Below are 21,281 nucleotides of genomic sequence, written 5' to 3'. Positions count from 1 at the left end.
ACTGATACAAAATCAAGGAAACAACATACTGATATCCTTTATGAGCATTACAAAAAAAAAAAAAAATCCTTAATATCCTGTCAAGTCAATAATACAAAAAGTATACAAAGATTTCCTGTTCCATTTTCACAAAGGAGGAGACTGGAACCATGACTCCATCCTAAAGAAAAGAAAAAAGCAAAGAGACTCAAAAAATCAACAATTCTTCTAGGATCCAAGTTAGGTGAGGACACAGAGTAAGTCACTGCCCCCGAGACTGAAAGACAGACAGGGAATCATTGCTTATTAGTGTCCACAAGTGGAAACTGACTTGGGAACCGGTGTGCAGGATGGAAATCCTGAAAGATAACTGAAGAACTGCTGGAGCCTCATAGTGGACAAGTCTGAGAGCTAAAAAAACCAGGAAAACACACTTAAAGGGCCCTACAAACTTGTGAATTTTACTACTAGTTCAATCAGGTTCTCATAGTAAACTTGAGAGAAAAACTCCTTCCAGCTTCTTGTAGGAAAGGAGAGATCCATTTTAAAATATATTAGAACACTTTTTTCTGAACACCTGACCTCAAGAAAAACTAGTTAAATAGAGTCTAACTTATTTAACTAGAGGATAAATAACCTAGGGGAAGAGAAATACTGAACTCTAGCTTTTCAAGCCATCCTCTCCCATTTATAGGGGGATGGAGGGGAGACTAAGAAATATTAGGAAGTTCACAGTCCAGAGGCATAAGCTTACTAAAAGACTAAAATCTAATCAGAGAATAATGGATGTTTCTCTTTCACCCACACCTCACCAGGACACAATCAAGTTCCTTTTCCCTGGTACATAGTATCTGGCTATCAGGAAAATTATTGACATTACAAAAGGCAAAAAACACAATTTGAAGAGACACAGCAAGCATCAAAACCAGACACAGCAGAGATATTAGACTGATCAAACCAAAAATATAAAACAACTATCATATGTTAAGGGTTCTATTGAATAATGTAGACAGCACACAAGAAGCAGAAATGAAATCCTTCAAAAAAATATATGTTAGAAACAAAAAACAGTAGCAGAAATGAAAACGCAGACATGGTTGAGGAAATAATTTCTGAGCTTAAGACTGTATCAATAGAAATTTTCCAAATTGAAAAGCCAAGAGAGTAAAGACTGACATTCTGTTCAACAGAATATCCAAGAATCGTGAGATAACTGCAAATGGTAAAACATAATGTGAATATCACAAGGAAAAGAAATATTTTTTAAATGACAGACTTCCCCCAAATTAACATCAGACATACACACCCCACCCTCCACAAAAAAAAAACACCACCACCAACAAAAACCCCTACACCTAGATAAATCGCTTTGAAGCAACAGAAAATACAATATCCTGGAAGAAGCCAGAGGAAAAACACCTTACCTACACAGGAACAAAGGATGAATTATCGATATATTCAAGTTTTCCTCAGACACCATGCAAACAAGAGTGAAGTGAAATATTTTAGTGTTGAGAGAAAACAACCCGCCAACCTACAGTTCTGTACTCTGCAAATTATCCTTCAAAAGAAGAAATATTTTCTCAAATAAAATGGAATTTGTTGCCAAACTCTAGACTTGCTTGCAAGAAATGTTCAAAATTCTCTAAAAGAGGAAAATAATATAATTCAGAAACTCTACATATAAAATTACTCTTATAAATAAAAGTAAAAACTTACTTTTCTTATTCTTAGTTGAGCTAACTTGTTTGCTCAAAATAAGAGCAACAATGTATTGTTACATATGCACATATGTATGCCTATACATATACATGTGTGTAGACACATAGGTTCGTGTGTGTGTATTTAATGAATGAAAGTAATGTAGAAAGGAAAGGAGACAGGAATCAGGATCGTTTTCCTATTATAAGGTATTAACACTAGCTTTAAGTGTGTAGTGTCGTAGTATGCTGTTACTTCAAAGTGGATAAGCTGTAAATGTTATTTCAAATTCTAGAGTGCTACAGACCAAAAATCGTATGATGAAAATCTAATGCACAAGGTGATGATGTTATGAGATAGGGCCTTTGGGAAGAATTAGGTCAAAAAGGCTGAGCCCGCACGAAGAGTAGTGCTCTCATAAAGGCGGCAGAGAGAGAGTGCCTCACCTCTTCGACTATATGAGGAAACACCAACAAGTTGGCAGTCTACAACCCTGAAGAGGGCCTTCACCAGATACAAAAGATAGCCATGCGGGCACCCTAATCTTGGACTGCCAGCCTCCAGTACTGTGAGAAACAAATTTCTGTTGTTCACATGCCACCCAGCCTGTGGTATTGTTACAACAGCCCAAATGGACTAATAAATTGGGCAACAACCGAAAAACAAGTAAATAATACTTCATAAAAGCTAAAAGATGTTTAACTGATACGCTAAAAGGGAGAGAAAATGGAATCATATACAATGCTTAATTTAAACACCCTTCTCCCCCAACACACAACAGGAAAAACAAGGGCAACAAATAGAATACAGTAATAAATACAGTAAATACTAGTCCAAATCTATCAGTAATCACCTTGGAGATCAGAGGCCTAAATTTATTCAATTAAAAGACAGACTGTCAGAGTGTTCAAAAAACAAGACCCAATTACACTGCTTACAAGAGACTCACTATAAATATAAAGACACACAGAATAAAAGTGAATGGAAGGGGAAAATACAACATGTGAACACTAAATGAGAGAGGGTAGCTGCACTGGTTGCAGGTAGAGCAGACCTCAAAACAAGCAAAGTTATCTGGGATAAAGAAAGACACTACATAATGATACAGGGATCCAATTCTCCGAGAAGATGTTAACAATTCTAAATATGTATGCACCTAATGGCAGAGCATCAAACTGTGAAGGCAAAACCCCAATAAAACTGCAAACAGAAACAGATGACTCCACTGTCAGAGTTAGAGAGACTCCAGTGTCTCTCTCAGAAATGGACAGACTGAGCTAGCAGAAAATCAGGAAGGACAGCTGCACTCACCACCACCAATCAAATGGGTGCCTGACATCTATAGACTACTCTACCCTGTGACCAGCGAACACATTCTCCAAGATGACATGGAAAGTAACCAAAAGCACACTGCTGACAACAAAACACAGTATCGAACTTGAAAGAGCACTGACTGCTCTCAGACTACAAATCAACTAGAAATCAATAGCAAAATGGTAACTGGAAAATCCCCCAAATTCTTAAAACAATGTACTTATCTAAAATAAACACAGAAGTCAAAGAAGTCTCAAGAGAAATTTTTAAAAATCTGAATTAAAATAATAACACAATTTATAGAAACTTATGGGATGTAGTGAAAGCAGTGCTTTTAGGCAAATTTACAGCACTGAATGCATTTACCAGAAAAGAAAATCTAAAATCAATCATCTAAGCTTCCATCTTAGGAAACTAGAAAAAGAAATGCAAACTGAAAGAAAACAGAAAAAAAAGAACTAGACTAGACACCAACGCAATCAAAGACAGAAAATAGAGAAAAACCAATGAAAACAAAACGTGGTTCTTTGATCAATAAAAATAAGCCCCCAACCAGGCTAACTAACAAAAAAAGATAACACAGATTACTAACGTTAGAAATGACAGAGAAGATGTTACTGTAGGTCCTGTGGACATGAAAAGGATAATGAAAGAATACTATGAACAATTCTGTGCCCACAAATTTGAGAACCTACACAAATGGACAAAACCCTTGAAAGATCCAAGCTGCTAAAACTCACACACAAGAAACAATCTGAATAGACCTCTATTAAAGAAATTTAATCAATAATTAACAGCCTTCCAAAACAGCACCAGGCACAGGCAGGTTCACTGGTGAATCTACATCGATTCCCTTCAATCTCAGAGAACACAAGTAGAGGGGGAATACTTTCTACCTTGTTCTATAAAATAAGCATCATTCTAATAACAAAACCTGACAAACACATTATAATAAAAGATTAACCTTTCTCATGAATAAAGGCATAAATTCTCAATAAAATATTAGCAAATTACGTCCAACAATGTAGGAAAAAGAATTACACACCACAACCAAGTGGGATTTGTCCCAAAAGGCAAGACTGGCTCACATTCAAATAGTTAGGACTCATGTAAATTACAGACTTTGGGAGATGATGATTGTTAGTGTAGGCTTAGTAACTAACAAACGCACCTCTCTGGTGGGGAATGTTTGCAACAAGGGAAGCTATGCATATGGGGACACAGGGCATATATGGGAAATCTCTATCTTCCTCTCAATTTTTCTGTAAAGCTAAACCTGATTTTTAAAAATAGTTTTAAAAAAGCATACAAAAGGTTAATACACTGTAATCAGGCGGGGTTGAGCTGGGAGAAAGCAAATTTGGTTAAGCTTTTGAAATTCAATCAAATTAGTTTACCACATTAACAGACTGAAGAAAATTACCACCAGGGCCATCTCACACAATGCAAAAAAGTAATTTGAAAAATTCAATACCCATTCATTATAAAACAAATTAAAAAAACTCACCTAGAGCCAGAGATGCGAGAGTGTGAGGTCAACTGGGCCTTAGGAAGCATTACTAGGGACAAAGTGGAGGTGATGGAATTCCAGCTAAGCTATTTCAAATCCTAAAAGATGATGCTGTCAAAGTGCTGCACTCAATATGCCAGCAAATTTGGAAAACTGAGCAGTAGCCACAGGACTGGAAAAGGTCAGTTTTCATTCCAATCCCAAAAAAGGGCAATGCCAAAGAATGCTCACTACCACACAATTGCACTCATTTCACATGCAAACAAGGGCATGCCCAAAATCTTCCAAGCCAGGCTTCAACAGTAAGTGAACTGAGAACTTCCAGATGAACAAGCTAGGTTTAGAAAAGGCAGAGGGACCAGAGGTCAAATGGCCAACATCTGCTGATCACAGAAAAAGCAAGAGAATTCCAGAAAAACATTTCCTGCTCCACCGACTACACTAAAGCTTTTGACTGTGTGGATCACTACAGTGTGGATCACTACAAACTGTGGACAATTCTTAGAGAAGGGAATACCAGACCACCTGACCTGCCTCCTGAGAAATCTGTATGCAGGTCAAGAAGCAAGTTACAACCAGACATGGAACAAAGGACTGGTTCCAAATTGGGAAGAAGTGTGTCAAGGCTATATATTGTCACCCTGCTTATTTAACTTATATGCAAAGTACATCACATGAAATGCCGGGCTACATGAAACACAAGCTGGAATAAAGACTGCAGGGAGAAATATCAATAATCTAAGATATGCAGATGACTACACCCTTAGGGCAGGAAGCAAAGAGGAACTAAAGAGCCTCTTGATGAAGATGAAAGAGGAGAGTGAAAAAGCAGGCTTAAAACTTAACACTCAAAAAACAAAGATCATGGCATCCAGTCCCATCACTTCATGGCAAATAGGTGGGGAAACAGTGTAAACAGTGAAAGACTTAATTTTCTTGGGCTCCAAAATCACTGTGGACAGTGACTGCAGCCATGAAATTAAAAGATGCTTGGTCTCTGACATCATTTTGCTGACAAAGGTCCATACAGTCAAAGCTATGGTTTTTCCAGTAGCCAAAGGCTGAGTGCCCAAGATTTGATGTTTTCGAACTGAGTTGTTGGAGAAGACTCTTGAGAGTCCCTGGGACTGCAGGGCAACCAAATCAGTCAATCCTAAAGGAAATCAGTCCTGCATATTCACTGGAAGGATTGATGCTGAAGCTGAAGCTCCAATACTTTGGCCACCTGATTTGAAGAGCCGCCTCACTGGAATAGACCCTGACGCTGGGAAAGGCTGAAGGCAGGAGGAGAAGGGAATGACGGAGGATGAGATGGCATTACTGACTCAATGGACATGAGTTTGAGCAAGATCCAGGAGATGGTCAAGGACAGGAAAGCCTGGTGTGCTGCAGTCCATGGGGTCACAAAGCGTCAGACGTGACTGAGCAACTGAAGAACAGAAAAAACTTTCAGCAAACAAACAGAATATGCTTGACTTGAGGATACCCTTAATTATCATGTAGATGCTTTGATAAAAAGCATTTACAAAACAAAAAACAAAAACAAGAAAAATAAAGAAAGTACATACTTTGGAAAGGAAGAGATAAAGCTGCTTTCCTTCACACATAATTGTCAACATGAACAACCCCAAAGAACTTACAAAATGCTACTAGAACTACAAGAAAGATTAATAAGGTCACAGGACACAAGGTCAGTATATACGTATCAATTACACTTCTGCACACTAACAACAAACAACTGGAACGTGAAACTAAACAAAAATACTTATAAACCTAGTAAAATATACACCAGCTTTCAAATGATGAAAATTAAAGAAAAACACTGATGAAAGAAATCAAATATTTAGGTTAATGGCATGATAAACTGAGTTCATGGATTGGAAGACTCCTCATTTAGGTAACAATTCTTTCCAAACTGATCTATAAATTTAACCCAAGCCCAATCATAATTCCAGCAGGTGTTTGGTAGCAACTAACTGCTTCTAAAACTTTTACAGAAAAGCAAAAGAACTAGAATAGCCCAAAGAATGTTGAAAGAGTAGTTAGAATCACACTACCTGATTTCAAGATTAACTTAAAAGCAACAAGAATCAAACTAGGGTAATTTACGCAAAACTATGGACACAAATAACAGAAGAACAGAGTTAAGAAAAACAAAGACGGTAAACAGGCTTTTGCTAAAAGTGCCAAGCAGATCAATAAAGAAAGAACAATCACTTCTACTCTTTGAAAGCCATCAGTATGAGAATGAAAATACAAGCCACAGACTTGAAGGAAATATTTGCTGGTGGGAATAAAACCTGGTATGACCATCTTGGAGATAAATTTGAAAATTTCTTGTAAGTCAAATGTACATTTACCATATGATTTAGCAATCCCAATGCAAGATATTTAGGTACATAAAATAAGTTATAGACACACAAGAAAACTTTATAGGAACACTAACAGCTACTTCATTTCCAAAATGTGGAAATGACCCTCAGCTGTTGGAGACAAGCTGTGGAGCAATGGAATCCAAGCAATGGAATACCATGTAATGATAAAAAGGAAGAAACTACTAACAGACACCATAATATGAATGAATCTTGAATTATACTAATTCACTGAGTAAGAGAAGCCACACTCTGAAGGCTATATGCTGTATGATTCCATTTACAGGACATTCTGGAAAGGCAAAACTGGGAAAAAAGCCCAGGGATTCTCCAGAATGCAGATGGCATAACTTTTTAAGGTGACAAAAGTTCTTTAGTGGTTACACAACTACATGGTTTGTCAAGGTTCACTGAACCACACACTACAAAGTATGAATTTTATGTAAATTAAATCAACTAAAGAAAAATGACAGAAATATAGGAAAAATAATATGGAGAAAAAAGAAGACAACACGAAATTAACTCATGTCTTTAAAATGGAGAAGCCTCTAAATAAATGTAACAAAAAGGACATTCAAAGATACAATAAGAATTTCCTTAAAGAAATAAATCTGTATCTTCAGAAAAACCCACTATTTTCTAGAAGAATAAAAAGTGATGAAAGATTTAAAGCAGACATATTTGGTTAATTTTAAAGATAAATAAACTCTTCAGACACTCAGGCAGAAGCTGCTGTGTATGAGACGTGTTAAAAGGAAATGGCTACCAGAGCAGGGGAAGACAGAACATAATCCATAGAAATACCTCAAGTCCTGAAAGAAATGGGTATACTATTACCAGTCCACAGTGTTTCTCAAGAAAGCAAGAGGCATTTTTAAATATGAAAAAAATTCAGGGATTTCAACATCCATGAATTCTTTTTGGAAAAAATCTATTAGATGACCCAATTTGGTCAATTATGAGATGACACATAAAAAAAGAAACAGAACTTAGAGAAGCTATGGTTTTAAAAAGAAAAAAAAGAATGCTCTGAACTATGAATCCACTTAACAGTAGAACAGTGGTTTTCCATCAGAATCACTGGAGAGAATATTAAACCACAATGCTGGGACCCAGTCAGCATTTCCAGTTAAGTGTAGTCCAGGATATACTTTAAGAATGACTGGTTTAAAGATTAAACAACTGAGGGAATTATGGTTATACAACGAAACAGTCATAAAAAATAATACAAAGAAATTCTAGTTAAAGTTGGCAAAATGAATACATCAATTACTTTAGAAACACCAATAAAATGAAAAATAAAAGATTTTTAACAGAAGGAATAAAATTAAAAGGAAAACAAATTAAAAAACCAGAAGAATACTGAGTTAACAGGTTAGAAAGTAAAGGAAAAAAGTTAAGCAATAAAATTTGTACAGGATCATCAAACAGATCAGGAATAGGTGCTACCACGTACCTCCATAAGAGAGGTTGAAGGTAGAGGTGAAAATTAAATGATTAGTTTAATTCATTTTTTAAAGTGCAGTTAAGACCCTTAGATTTCATTTCATTTCTTATACTGGCCAACTGAAGAGGATAAGGCAGGATTTTTCACCTATGGCACTATTGACATCTGGGGCCAAATAAGTCTTTGCTGTTGAGGACTATCCTATATATTGTAAAACATTTAGCAGTATTCCTGGCTTCTACCCACTTGATGCTATTAGCACCTTATCCCAAGTTGTGACAATGAAAAGTATCCACAGGCACTGTCCAATGTTCCCTGGGGGACAACTGAGAACCACTGCTCTAGAAACATCTCTTGAGAGAACTCTTTCAGAAACTCTCCTGATGAAGAAGAATTTAACACTCAGCAATTCCTTTACTTTTACATTCTTCTGTTAAATTCAGAAAAAATTACTTCTGTTTAAAAATATATGTTCAGCACGCTACCACTCCTTAAAAAATATTTCTGTTTATTCATCCATGTGTATGCATGCATTGAGAGAGAAGAAATGTAGTGGGATTTTGTTGGTGACATTTACATTTTGTACTCTGCACTGCTTGGCTATTTATAGCAACTATGAATCATTTCTACAAAATCAAGTCATTGTACTAAAAAATATAAATCTAGCAAGAGACTGCACAAAATAAGCAGGCAGGAGTCACAAGCTTCTTCTCAATTACTTAACATTTGGGCAAAAAACTGATAGTTGTTCTATACAAAATACAGTGATTCAAAAAGTCAACGCTACTCACTAGCATCATCTTTAGACTGAGGTGGGGAAAGCACCTGAGTAAGAATCAATTGCTGGTGATGCTGTAGTTGCAGGATTAGGTGGCAGGTCCACCTGTGTTTATAAAAATGCTTAATCACCAATCAGATAGATAGCCATGCTTGAACCAAGGATTACCATCAATCTAATTCTAGACCACTCAACAGCAAAAACACAAAACAAAAAACCCCACAAAATGAAATAAAAAAAATTAAACACTCCAATCTCTGTGATACACAGTATCACAAGTAATTTTTTACACTTTTTTCCATAGTTCAGACATTTTCTACCATTTTCCTAAACAAACAAAAAAATCTTTGTAAAAACTGATTAAGTCTAAAGAAACTTGAGCAAACAAAGAATGAGGTTCATTTTCATTCTGGCTTAACTGATCTAAGTTAATGACCTGAATACTTTTGAATACTTGACTAAATTTCAATATGTCAAAACCTCTAAATAAATGAGCATATCTGTTAAGACCATGGGAGAAAGGGATTTGTAAAATACAAGGCATATTCTAATTGCTACTGAACTGCACTAAAATTGAACAATTCAGAAATAGAGACAGAGACACCAAGAAAGAAAGGGGAAAAAACAACCAGAATTGCCTAGAACCATGATGAGCAGCCTTAGACACCTAGCCTCTCTAACCACCAGAGACCTAATTACTGGAAGGTAAGAAAGTGTCTCCTTGTTACCATCTTTCCAATGCACCTTCATATTAACAGTAACTAAAAGGCTCTGTCTATAGAACTGTGACTAAGTGGAGAACTAAGTTGTAAAAATTTTAATACGAATGTAATTTTTCCCACATTGTTCACTAAAACGATTTAAAACACACGTTTTTATTAATCCCCCAAATCTTTTTTTAACCATAACCATCCTCGAGGCAAAAAAGACTGCTCATCACAGGTCTACAAATTGAAAACAAAATGCAAAACATGTATCCCTACTATATAAAGAACATGCCCATTTGCTAACTGGACAAAATCTGACTTTACAACAGAATTACACAACATCTCACCCCCCTCAATTAAAACAATTCTATAATAATCATTTTGCAATACATTAAGTTTATTACCCTAAATATGCCTCTTATAAGATACTCAATGGTTTCAAGTAGATTCTCTACTTTCATAATGAGATAAAAATATACCAGCTTTGAAAGAAAGAAAAATATACCAGTTTTCTACGCCCAGCTACAAGAAAAAAAAAATTTTTGTGGGTGTGTGTGTAAAATCAAGACAATGACCTGGGTTGGAGTAACCTCTATGTAGTATTTTACTAAAATTTAACATTCATATTTCAAGCCACATTGAAAACTTTTTAAAAAGAGATGCAAAAACAACAGAAATGTTACCTAATGTATATAATGGAGTCATCTGGTAAGTCAGACAAGGAATTGTTAAAAACAGAATTTAGAAATCATGGGTTAAAGAACTAAGATTTGAACTCAAATATCTCGCCCCATATTACAAATACCTTTAACTGTAAAGTCAATTTTTGTTTATTGGGGGACGGGGGAGTGTTTATATCAAACTCAAATTTATTTGTACCACCTGAATCAAAAAATCCTGCCACCATAATGAAGAATGGTTTCACTCTAACAACGCTATCAAACTGCAACGTACACCAAATTAAAAGTGAGATATCGAATTACACAAGCATCTTTCTGTCAAAAAAAAAACAGGTATCTGATAACACAGAACTGACCAGCTTTTTCAAACACATATTTGAGAAATACATAATTTTCTCATATCATTAAGCTCGAGGACTCACTCGCAGAGTTCGGACTATTTAAAAAGGATATAACTATATCAGTATGACTGCGGGGCTGCCCCACATATCCGTCATTTAACTGCAGTCTGCGCGACAGAACAAAGAGGCCTCCGGGGATGACAGTGCTGCAGTCTGAGGTCGCTGGGAGGAGATGACGAGAAGAGATGGGGTACTCCACAAAACGAAGCGGCGTAAGACCTTTGTAGAAAGGGCCCAGGCAGACATAAGACATAAAGGACAAAAAGGGGCCTGGAAGAATAGGCAATAGCCTTCATGAAAAGCGGGTTGGGGAGGAAAAACTGCTAGCTCTCAGCTTGGAATCTCCCATCCGGGTCACTCACTCATGTCCACTGCTCCTCGTGGCTACCCGGGTCGGCTCTTCCAAAGACTCAGGGCCGCGAAGCTGTGTCGGAATGGCCAAAGGAGATAGGGAGGAAACGGGAAAGAAAGGCCTCCCTGTTGGGTGGGGTAACACGGTCCCGCCGGGCCTCAGCCAGGCCTGCTCGGGGCCTTTTCTCTCATCTCTCACGCTAGCCCCCTCAGGCCGCTAACAACCAACTTACCCAGCTCGCCATGGAGCACAGCCCCAAGACGCTCCCCATCTCCACAACGTCGCAGGAGCAGCGTATGCCAACAAGATGGAGACAGCACCTTCTCTCGCCTTTCCCCGCTTATTTACTAACTACAACCCACTTCCGGCGCAGAGCCCACCCCGCCCCTCCGCCTGCGTCACTTCCTTCGCGGCCTGGAAGGGGAGGGCATTTTGCTGGGTTCCGCACCCGCGGCCCTGAATTTCTAGCCTGTGTTGTTCCGCGATAGCTCTTCTAATTCAGGTGGCAAAAAGCGTCTTGTTTTTCCACTTTCGCATCTTTTTTTCCCCCACTTATGTTCTCAATTTACTCCTGAAGCCCACTTATTTCTACTCATTTGGGTGCTTCCAATTCTATCACTGTTTGCGGTTGTAACATGTTAATGACTTGTCCTGTTAAGATGTTACAAGAAGTTTGCACATTTAAAATGTGTAAATTAGTTAGATAAAACTTACTAATAACAACGCAAACATGTTATTGATTTTATTGAATGTCACGAGCTGTCGAGGAGACATTTATCACCCAATAAGCTATAAACATCTTTTAAATTATTTTGACCTACAAAAAAGGTAAAGTGAAAAACGTTATAACCGTGAACTTTCCTGTCTTCAAGAAATAACATTTCAAACCATTGCTCCCGACTGCATCGCTCCTCATCCTCCACCAAAAGATGGTCATAATGAATGAATGTGAGAGACAAACCAGCAGTCTGTGCTACAATGTCTTCAATTTACTGATTTGCAAATTGCTCTTCAAAGTGGTTTTAACCACTGTAAACTTTCTCCAGCAGTGAGAATTGTGTGTCACATTTTTATCAGCACTGGGGTTTCTCACACTCTTAACTAATAAAAGAGAACTGAAATGTCTCATTATACTATCAATTGGCATTTCCCTGATAACTAGTAAGGTTGAGAACTTGTTATTGACCATTGGGGCATCCTCTTCTGAATAAAATGCCTTTTCAAGTATTTTGCCCATTTATCAATTAGGTTATCTATCTATTCTTTATTGATTTGTGGACGGTTTTAATGTATTTTTGGATACAAATTCTTTGTTATGTGTGGATCAGTTACATTCCCCAATCTGGACTTCCTTTTTCTTTTTGTGGTATCCTTTGAAGATTTGGCAACCCACTCCAGTATTCCTGCCTGGAAAATGCCATGGACAGAGGAGCCTGGCGGGCTATAGTCCATGGAGTTTCAAAGAATCGAACACGACTGAGTGAGTAACACTTTTTGATGACACCTTAACATGTTTTAACGGAGAAGGCAATGGCACCCCACTCCAGTGCTCTAGCCTGGAAAATCCCACGGACGGAGGAGCCTGGTGGGCTTTAGTCCATGGGGTATCGAAGAGTCGGACACGACTGAGCAACTTCACTTTCACTTTTCACTTTGATGCATTGGAGAAGGAAATGGCACCCCACTCCAGTACTCCTGCCTAGAAAATCCCATGGGCGGAGGAGCCTGGTGGGCTGCAGTCCATGGGGTCACGAAGAGTCAGACACGACCGAGCGACTTCACTTCACTTAACATGTTTTAAAATTTCTTATAGTCAAATTTAACTTGATCCTAAAGTTACAGGATTTTGTTGTTTAGAACTCCTCAGGAGTATCAAGATTTTAAAGACATTTTCCTCCGTATATTTTCTTCTAGTTTTGAAGTTTTGCTCTTAAATGCTTAGGTTTTTAATCCACGTAAAGAACTGATTTTTGTGTATGGTAGGATGTAAAATCCAATCAATGATGTGATGGTAAACTGGCTCTCTGGGGGAAAAATAGTCCTGATACATAGCATTTGCAGATTTCTAGTATAAATACTCCCACTATGGCAATTCCCATCTATCAGTGTTTTAAGAAGACATTTGTGAAATCCCTGACCATTCAGGAGTGGTTTGATCTAGTGCCAACATACCACCAAGTCCGACTGTATTCGAGTTTTTCTTATAGATAACCAATTGTCCTAGTATAAATAAGAGAATAATAATCCTTTCTCTCTCATCTGTAATACCATTGCTGTCATACATCAATTCCCATACCCATATTTCTGAACTTTATGGATTGGGTTGTCAATACATAGTTTACTGACACATGGATTTAATTATAGTTGTCTCTCTAATAAATAGTTTTAATTATGGTTGCTTTAAAATCTTGATATCTGGAAGTTTTCTATACTTTATTCTTCATACTTGTTTGGCTGTTCTTGATCCTTTTCTTTTCTCTACATATTTTAGTCATGTTTTAAAGTTCGGATGATAAATTATATAGTCTCAGTAGTCATAAGAGTGCTGGTGGTGGTTGTTCAATCGCTTAACTGTGTCCAGCTCTTTGCAACCCCGTGGACCCCATTAAAGTTGGGTGTGTAATGAATTTGATTATAAGTTTCTTAGTGGTTAGAGAGTTTCTCAATGAGACATTATTTGCATTCTAGATTGGACAGTATTTTATTATGTAAGATTAAACTTTGTGAGACTGATTTGTTAGTATTACTAACCCCCACTTACTGTGAGAATTATCCCCTACTCCTAATTATTTTGATACCCTCTAAGTGAAGAGGAACTAAAAAGCCTCTTGATGAAAGTGAAAGAGGAGAGTGAAAAAGTTGGCTTAAAGCTCAACATTCAGAAAACAGATCATGGCATCTGGTCCCATCATTTCATGGGAAATAGATGGAGAAACAGTGGAAACAGTGTCAGATTTTATTTTTGGGGGCTCCAAAAATCACTGCAGATGGTGACTGCAGCCATGAAATTAAAAGACACTTACTCCTTGGAAGGAAAGTTATGACCAACCTAGATAGCATATTCAAAAGCAGAGATGTTACTTTGCCAACAAAGGTCCGTCTAGTCAAGGCTATAGTTTTTCCAGTGGTCATGTATGGATGTGAGAGTTGGACTGTGAAGAAAGCTGAGCACCGAAGAATTGATGATTTTGAACTGTGGTGTTGGAGAAGACTCTTGAGAGTCCATTGGACTGCAAGGAGATCCAACCAGTTCATCCTAAGGGAGATGAGTCCTGGGTGTTCATTGGAAGGACTGATGCTGAAGGTGAAACTCCAATACTTTGGCCACCTCATGCGAAGAGCTGACTTAATGGAAAAGACTCTGATTCTGGGAGAGATTGGGGGCAGGAGGAGAAGGGGACGACAGAGGATGAGATGGCTGGATGGCATCACTGACTCGATGGACATGAATCTGAGTGAACTCTGGGAATTGGTGATGGATAGGGAGGCCTGGCGTGCTGCAATTCATGGGGTCGCAAAGAGTCGGACACGACTGAGCAACTGAACTGAACTGAACTGAAGGAACAATATATCCATTGGTTGTAAATCAATAATAAGGTAAATAATTATTAACTATAAAATAATTATAATTATTATTGTAAGGTAAATAATTATTAGCTATAAAATAATAATTATAATTATTATTATAAGGTAAATAATTAACAAATTGTCTACTTGCTGACTGTATGCTATATATATGCTAAGTCGCTTCAGTGGTATCTGACTCTGTGCGACCCCCATAGACGGAAGCCCACCAGGCTCCCCCGTCCCTTGGATTCTCCAGGCAAGAACACGAGTGGATTGCCATTCCTTCTCCAATGTGTGAAAGTGAAAAGTGAAAGGGAAGTCGCTCAGTTGTGTCCAACTCTTAGCGACCCCATGGACTGCAGTCTCCCAGGCTCCGCCGTCCATGGGATTTTCCACTTGCCGACGGTGAGAGTTAAAAAGATGGCTTTTTAAGATTTGTATTCAAACACAATCCAATACATGTTTTAAATACAAACCAGCAATTCAGGAGGAGCAGTTTCCCCAGGCAACTTTTTATAGCACGTCAAAGTCATAATGCCAAAGCACACATAAATTAGGAGTTTTAAAAGATGCTAATTGCTTAGTTCTCTTATGGTGTGACCTGATTCAGGAGTCGAATTTAAAATACCTCTAATGGGCAGTTTTCAAAAATATTAGAATAATAATTTTTTGAGATGGTAATAGGTAGCCACCTTCAGAAAGATTTCAAGTAAGTTTGGGTGGTACTGCTCACTATATTCTTGTGATTAATGTTGCATGTTAACACTGGAAACTTATTTGACTTGTAAAAACCTTTTCTCCCCCCCATGAAACATGTGTTAATATCTCTCATGAAGGATGGACTGCCTAGACTCCTGGCCATCCTCCTAAAATATAATTTTCCATAATTGAGCTTTTTGATCATTAGATCAAAAGACTAGATCTTTCTGAGCACGAGAGAGCTCAAGGTTATATTCTTTGCCAAGAATGTGAGCAGGCTCTATGTTGCCAATTAAGGACAAGATATAAATTTTGGCATTAAAACAAATGGAATTGAAAATTAATAGTCTCCTGGGGAAATTCAGGAGTAAGAACAAGACACAGGTCAGAACAAACATGGACAAGAAGTGGGCTGAGAGAATTCTGGAATACGACAGTCAGGGTTAAGGTTTTCCTCAGGAAACATTCTGGGTTCATTGTCATATATGGATGAACAAAGAATCAAAGCTCCCAAGTAGAGGATGATTGTGATAATTCTAACCTGAGAAAAATGGAGAACAGGGTTACCAAGGTTATCCTGGTAATAGTAAAAGTCTCAATAATACATTAATAAAAATCAACTTAGGCCAATGTAATACCCAGGATGAACTGGGCACAAAATTTACCCTAATGTAACCAAATAAGTAAGTTACTCTGAAATCTAGACCTACTGACTATCAGTCATTAAGTATTATGAGAATATCTACCCAAGCAATAACTTTGCTTTCAGAATGTACCTTCATGGGAATAAAACAATATCTTCAGTGTAAAGGAAAATACTTAGTTTTATGTTTTCTGTGGCAATCTATGCCTAGTTTCAAGTCAGAATAGGATCAAAATACATCTTTGCTCTTTAACATTCTGGAAATTTACTATCTGATATGTAAGGAGACCAATATTATCCCTAATTCTCAGATTATGTTAAAATACAAGTTTAAGAAAAACAAGACTAGGCCATGCTTCAGATTAAATTCATACAGCATAGTCCATGACTGATTTTTTTTCTCCAGAATAAGTGTAAATAATGACGTGCCTGCGTGCTAAGTCACTTCAGTGATGTCTGACTCTTTACAACCCTGTGGATTATAGCCTGCCAGACTCCTCTGCCCATGGATTTCCCAGGCAAGAATACTGGAGTGGGTTACCATGCCCTCCTCCAGGGGATCTTCCCAACTCAGGGATCAAACCCATATCTCTTAAGTTTCCTGCATTGGCGGGTGGGTTCTTTACCACCAGTGCCACCTGGTGAATAATGACAGATCTTTTTAAAAATTAGTTACAGATGCCTTATAGTTACACACTACTCTTTCTTGAGGGTTCATTATTACAACGACATGGAACTGACATTCTGGGTTTCCTGGCATTGTACCTTTGGGAACTACCCTGCACCAACTCCTGGGCTGCTGCAGTTCTTGATCCCTGAAAATTAGCACTGTTGAAACTCTTAAGAGGTTGAGATTTTCCCTTTCTTACTATCTCTGCAAAACATAGACTGTGAAGAAATTGGTTTAGTATCTCATTCAGGGACTGGCAATTTTAAGAAGCATATGGAATGTACAGAGTTCCAGTTGCAGATTATCAGGAATGACCTAAAGGACAATTTCCACTGTTATCTTGGCTGGTTGCTGCTGCTAAGGTCCACTCTATATTTTTTAGTGTCATCCACAGATAAGTCTTCCCCCACTACTTGTTGCTGGAGATGGCCACGTCCAGAAACCAGCACTCTATAGCCTTCTACCCTCTCCTGTAATTCCTCATCTATACCCATAAGGAAATAGTATGGTATCTTGCACATCACTTTAAAAGTTCCCAGTTTAACCTGGAATTAGTGTCCCTCTGCCAAGGTTAACTGAAGTCAGACTTACCTTTGGTCCCAAGGTTTTCCTGCCTTTGTACATATTTCTGCATAAACTATAAAGATAATTTCTTAATGGGCTATAGCTATGGAACACTGTGAATATAGATTTTTAAAGGAAAATAATCGGGTTATATTTCACTGTAAATTATGGATTATGCTGTTTAGTTCCCCTGTCCTCAGTAGACCAACACTGAAACTATTGATGGCTAAAACACCTTGGGCACTTGAAATAAATTGTCTTAAAGGATGAGTAAAATTTTACATCTAGAAGGAGAGGAAAGGCTTATAAAGTATTGTATGCTTGTAATTCTAAATGTAAACAGGTTTAAATACTTTACCATATGTTCTATAAAAATAAGCCAGAAATAGATTAGGACATAATAACCAATAGGGGTCAGCATAAACTTAGAATTGTAAGAGACTATATCCTGATTAAAGATATGGTTTTATTAGTGATTTTGATATTTAAAATGATAATAGTAATAATAATATTAAAGGCACACTCCCCTATATTATTAACTTACTACTAAAAAATATAAATGAACAATTTTCTTTCCACACAGATTTTCTTTTTTTTTCCTTCCCCAAATCTAAGCCAGTAATTTTCACAGAAAGTCAGATATATTTAAACCAGTGAAGCAGATGACTACACAAATATAATATTTATTTCAAATAGAACATACGTACATTTAAAGACAAAGAGCAAATATTCTCCATCAAAATAATGAAGTAGGTAGAGAATTAAATGTTTCTAATGTTTAAAATGTTGTTTTATAAACATTGGGAATGATTTCTTGATGAAATGCTAATGGCACTTCTAAAACATTCACCATCTCAAGAACCCTTAGCCAAAATATGTTTAAGATTTACTGATATCACATAGAAGTTGATCAAATATAATGTTACATATAATGAAAATATATTAAAATATTAAAATCAAGCATTCATGTACCAAAAATGTAACTTACTATGCTATACAAAAAAGCTAACTATTTCTGTTTAAGCATTTATCAGATTTTTGAATCTGTATTAAATATATTATTAAGGTAATGTCCAAATCAGTGCTTTGCAATAGGAATATAAGGCACATCTATAATTTAAAATTTTCTAATAGCCACATTAAAAAGAAAAAACACAGATAAAATTAATTTCGTTCAACCCAATAGACTGGGCTTCCCTGGTGGCTCAGAGGGTAAAAGAATCCACCTGCAATGCAGGAGACCCAGGTTCAATTCTGGGGTTGGGAAGATCTCTACTGGACACTGCATATCTAAAGCTGAGAGAGAAAACTGAGGCAGTTATTCAGGTGATCCAGTCGAAGCTAAACAAACAAGCCAACATACTTTTCTTTGTATAAATTATTTAGATATTTCAAGATAAAGTGGTTTTAAGTTTCTGTATTTACTTCAGGTGTTGAATCTGTTTCATCTAACTGATATTTTGTATAAAAATCAAATCTGTTAGAAAGAAGGGTAAATGTTAAATTCTTTCAAGTATTTTGGCTATCATACTGCTAATCTTTTTTTTAATTGTTTTGCATGGAGTGTTTCCCTGAGCTGTGTGTGCTAAGTCACTTCAGTCATGTCTGACTCTTTGCAATCCACTGGACTATAGCCAGCTAAGCTCCTCTGTCCATGGAATTTTCCAGGCAAGAATGCCAGAGTGGGTTGCCATTTCCTCCTCCAGGGAGAATGTTTCCTTAGCAATTCTCTTTTTTTTATAATTTTATTTATCTATTTATTTTTGATGCTGGCTCTTTGTTGCTGCAAGAGCTTTTCTCTAGTTGTGGAGAGCAGGGGCAGCCCTCTAGTAGCCTGTGGTGCACAGGCTTCTCACTGTGGTGGCTTCTCTCTGTGTGCAAAGGCTCTAAGTCGCTCAGACTTCAGTATTTGCGGCGCAAGGCTCTAGGGTGCAAGCTCAATAGTTGTGACACATGGGCTTAGTTGCTACAAGGTATATGGGATCTTCCTGGATCAGGGATCAAAACCAAGTCTCCTGCATTGACGGGGGATTCTTTACCACTGAGCCACTGGAAAGACCTAATATTGCTATTTTCAGTTCAGTCACTCAGTCGTGTCCGACTCTTTGTGACCCCATGGGCTGCAGCACAGGCCTCCATGGACACCTTACACCAACTCCTGGAGCTTAGGCAAACTCATGTCCATCGAGTCAGTCATGCCATTCAACCATCTCATCCTCTGTCATCCCCTTTTCCTCCTGCCTTCAATCTTCCCCAGCATCAGGGTCTTTTCCAGTGACTCAGTTCTTCGCATGAGGCGGCCAAAGTATTGGAGTTTCAGCTTCAACATCAGTCCTTCCAATGAATATTCAGGACTGATTTCCTTTAGGATAGACTGGTTGGATCTCCTTACAGTCCAAGGGACTCTCAATGTCTTCTCCAACCCAACATTTCAAAAGCATCAATTCTTCGGCACTCAGCTTTCCTTACTGTCCAACTCTCACATCCATAGATGACTACTGGAAAAACCATTGCTTTGACTAGATGGACCTTTCTTGGCAAAGTAATGTCTCTGCTTTTTAATATGCTGTCTAGGTTGATCATAGCTTTTCTTCCAAGGAGCAAGTGTTTTTGAATTTCATGGTTGCAGTCACCATCTACAGTGATTTTGGAGCCCCCCAAAATAAAGTCTGTCACTGTTTCCACTGTTTCCCCATCTATTTGCCACTAAGTGATGGGACCAGATGCCATGATCTTAGTTTTCTGAATGTTGATTTTTAAGCCAACTTTTTCGCTCTCCTCTTTCACTTTCATCAAGAGGCTCTTTAGTTCTTTGCTTTCTGTCATAAAGGTGGTGTCATCTGCATATCTGAGGTTATTGATATTTCTCCCAGCAATCTTGATTCCAGCTTGTGCTTCATCCAGCCCGATATTTTGCATGATGTACTCTGTATATAAGTTAAATAAGCAAGGTAACAATATATAGTCTTGATGTACTCCTTTACTGATTTGGAACCAGTCCGTTGTTCCAAGTCCAGTTCTATCTGTTGCTTCTTGACCTGCATACAGATTTCTCAAGAGGCAGGGCAGGTGGTCTGGTATTCCCATCTCTTTAACAATTTTCCACAGTTTGTTTTGATCCACATAGTCAAAGGCTTTTAGTCAATAAAGCAGAAGTAGATATTTCTCTGGAACTCTCTTGCTTTTTCTGTGATCCAACAGATGTTGGCAATTTGATCTCTGGTTCCTCTACCTTTTCTAAATCCAGGTTGAACATCTGGAAGATTGCTATTTTATTTGTATTAAATTCACCATATTTGATTTTCAAATATTCCAAATATTCCATAATTCTGTTTTGACCAACTTAACATCTGAGTTTCTATGGCCTTAGCTTTCTCCCCTCCAGAGTTAATTGTAACCATAGGGTGCTCCCAGGAGGTCCTTGACATTTTAAGCAGCTTGATTTCAAGTTATCCCAGACAGCGCTTGTTGATTCTCACCCCAGCTCTCTGCACCTCACTCCACTACCTGTGTTCTCTGTTACCCCATGTAATACTTTTGCAAATTCTTATATAAAGCTGATCTTTTTCTTAACTTTTTATTTTATATTGGAGTATAGTTGATTAAAAAGCTGACCTCTTCTTGTTCTTTTTATGCTGAATGATCAAGGACTTTGAGTACGTTATTTCCTCACAGTCTTTACTCTCTCGAAGATTTGCTTTAACTTCAGAAATGATTAGAAGTGTGAACACCCTTCAGCACTTTCCTGCCAAGTTGTACCCAACCAGGTAACTCACTGGTAAGGTCTTAATTTCTTCATAAAGCATCCTCGCATTTCCTAGTATCAAGGTCTTCGTGTATGGAACCCATCCTGCATTACCTGCAAAAATCCAAGGTTTAGCTATTGGTACCATTGAG

The 21,281-nt window shown here is 37.6% G+C and overlaps 1 protein-coding gene and 1 long non-coding RNA gene across 2 annotated transcripts in view; one reads left to right on the top strand and one right to left on the bottom strand.

Moving 5' to 3' along the window:
• SERINC1 (serine incorporator 1) overlaps positions 1-11,630 on the bottom strand; it is a 33,988-nt gene extending 22,358 nt beyond the window's left edge. The window contains exon 1 of the mRNA XM_070795888.1: positions 11,474-11,630. Coding sequence (XP_070651989.1) covers positions 11,474-11,512 — 39 coding nt within the window. The 5' untranslated portion in view covers positions 11,513-11,630. The remainder of the gene's footprint in view (positions 1-11,473) is intronic.
• A 26-nt stretch (positions 11,631-11,656) lies between these two features.
• The window catches only part of LOC139184893 (uncharacterized), a 62,509-nt gene continuing 52,884 nt past the window's right edge, over positions 11,657-21,281 (top strand). Inside the window, exons 1-2 of the long non-coding RNA XR_011568408.1 lie at positions 11,657-11,743; positions 12,621-12,721. This is a non-coding gene — a long non-coding RNA (uncharacterized lncRNA). The remainder of the gene's footprint in view (positions 11,744-12,620; positions 12,722-21,281) is intronic.

This window comes from Bos indicus, chromosome 9 (assembly GCF_029378745.1).
Source record: "Bos indicus isolate NIAB-ARS_2022 breed Sahiwal x Tharparkar chromosome 9, NIAB-ARS_B.indTharparkar_mat_pri_1.0, whole genome shotgun sequence".
NCBI lineage: Eukaryota > Metazoa > Chordata > Mammalia > Artiodactyla > Bovidae > Bos > Bos indicus.
This window is presented reverse-complemented; position numbering and strand designations above follow the sequence as displayed.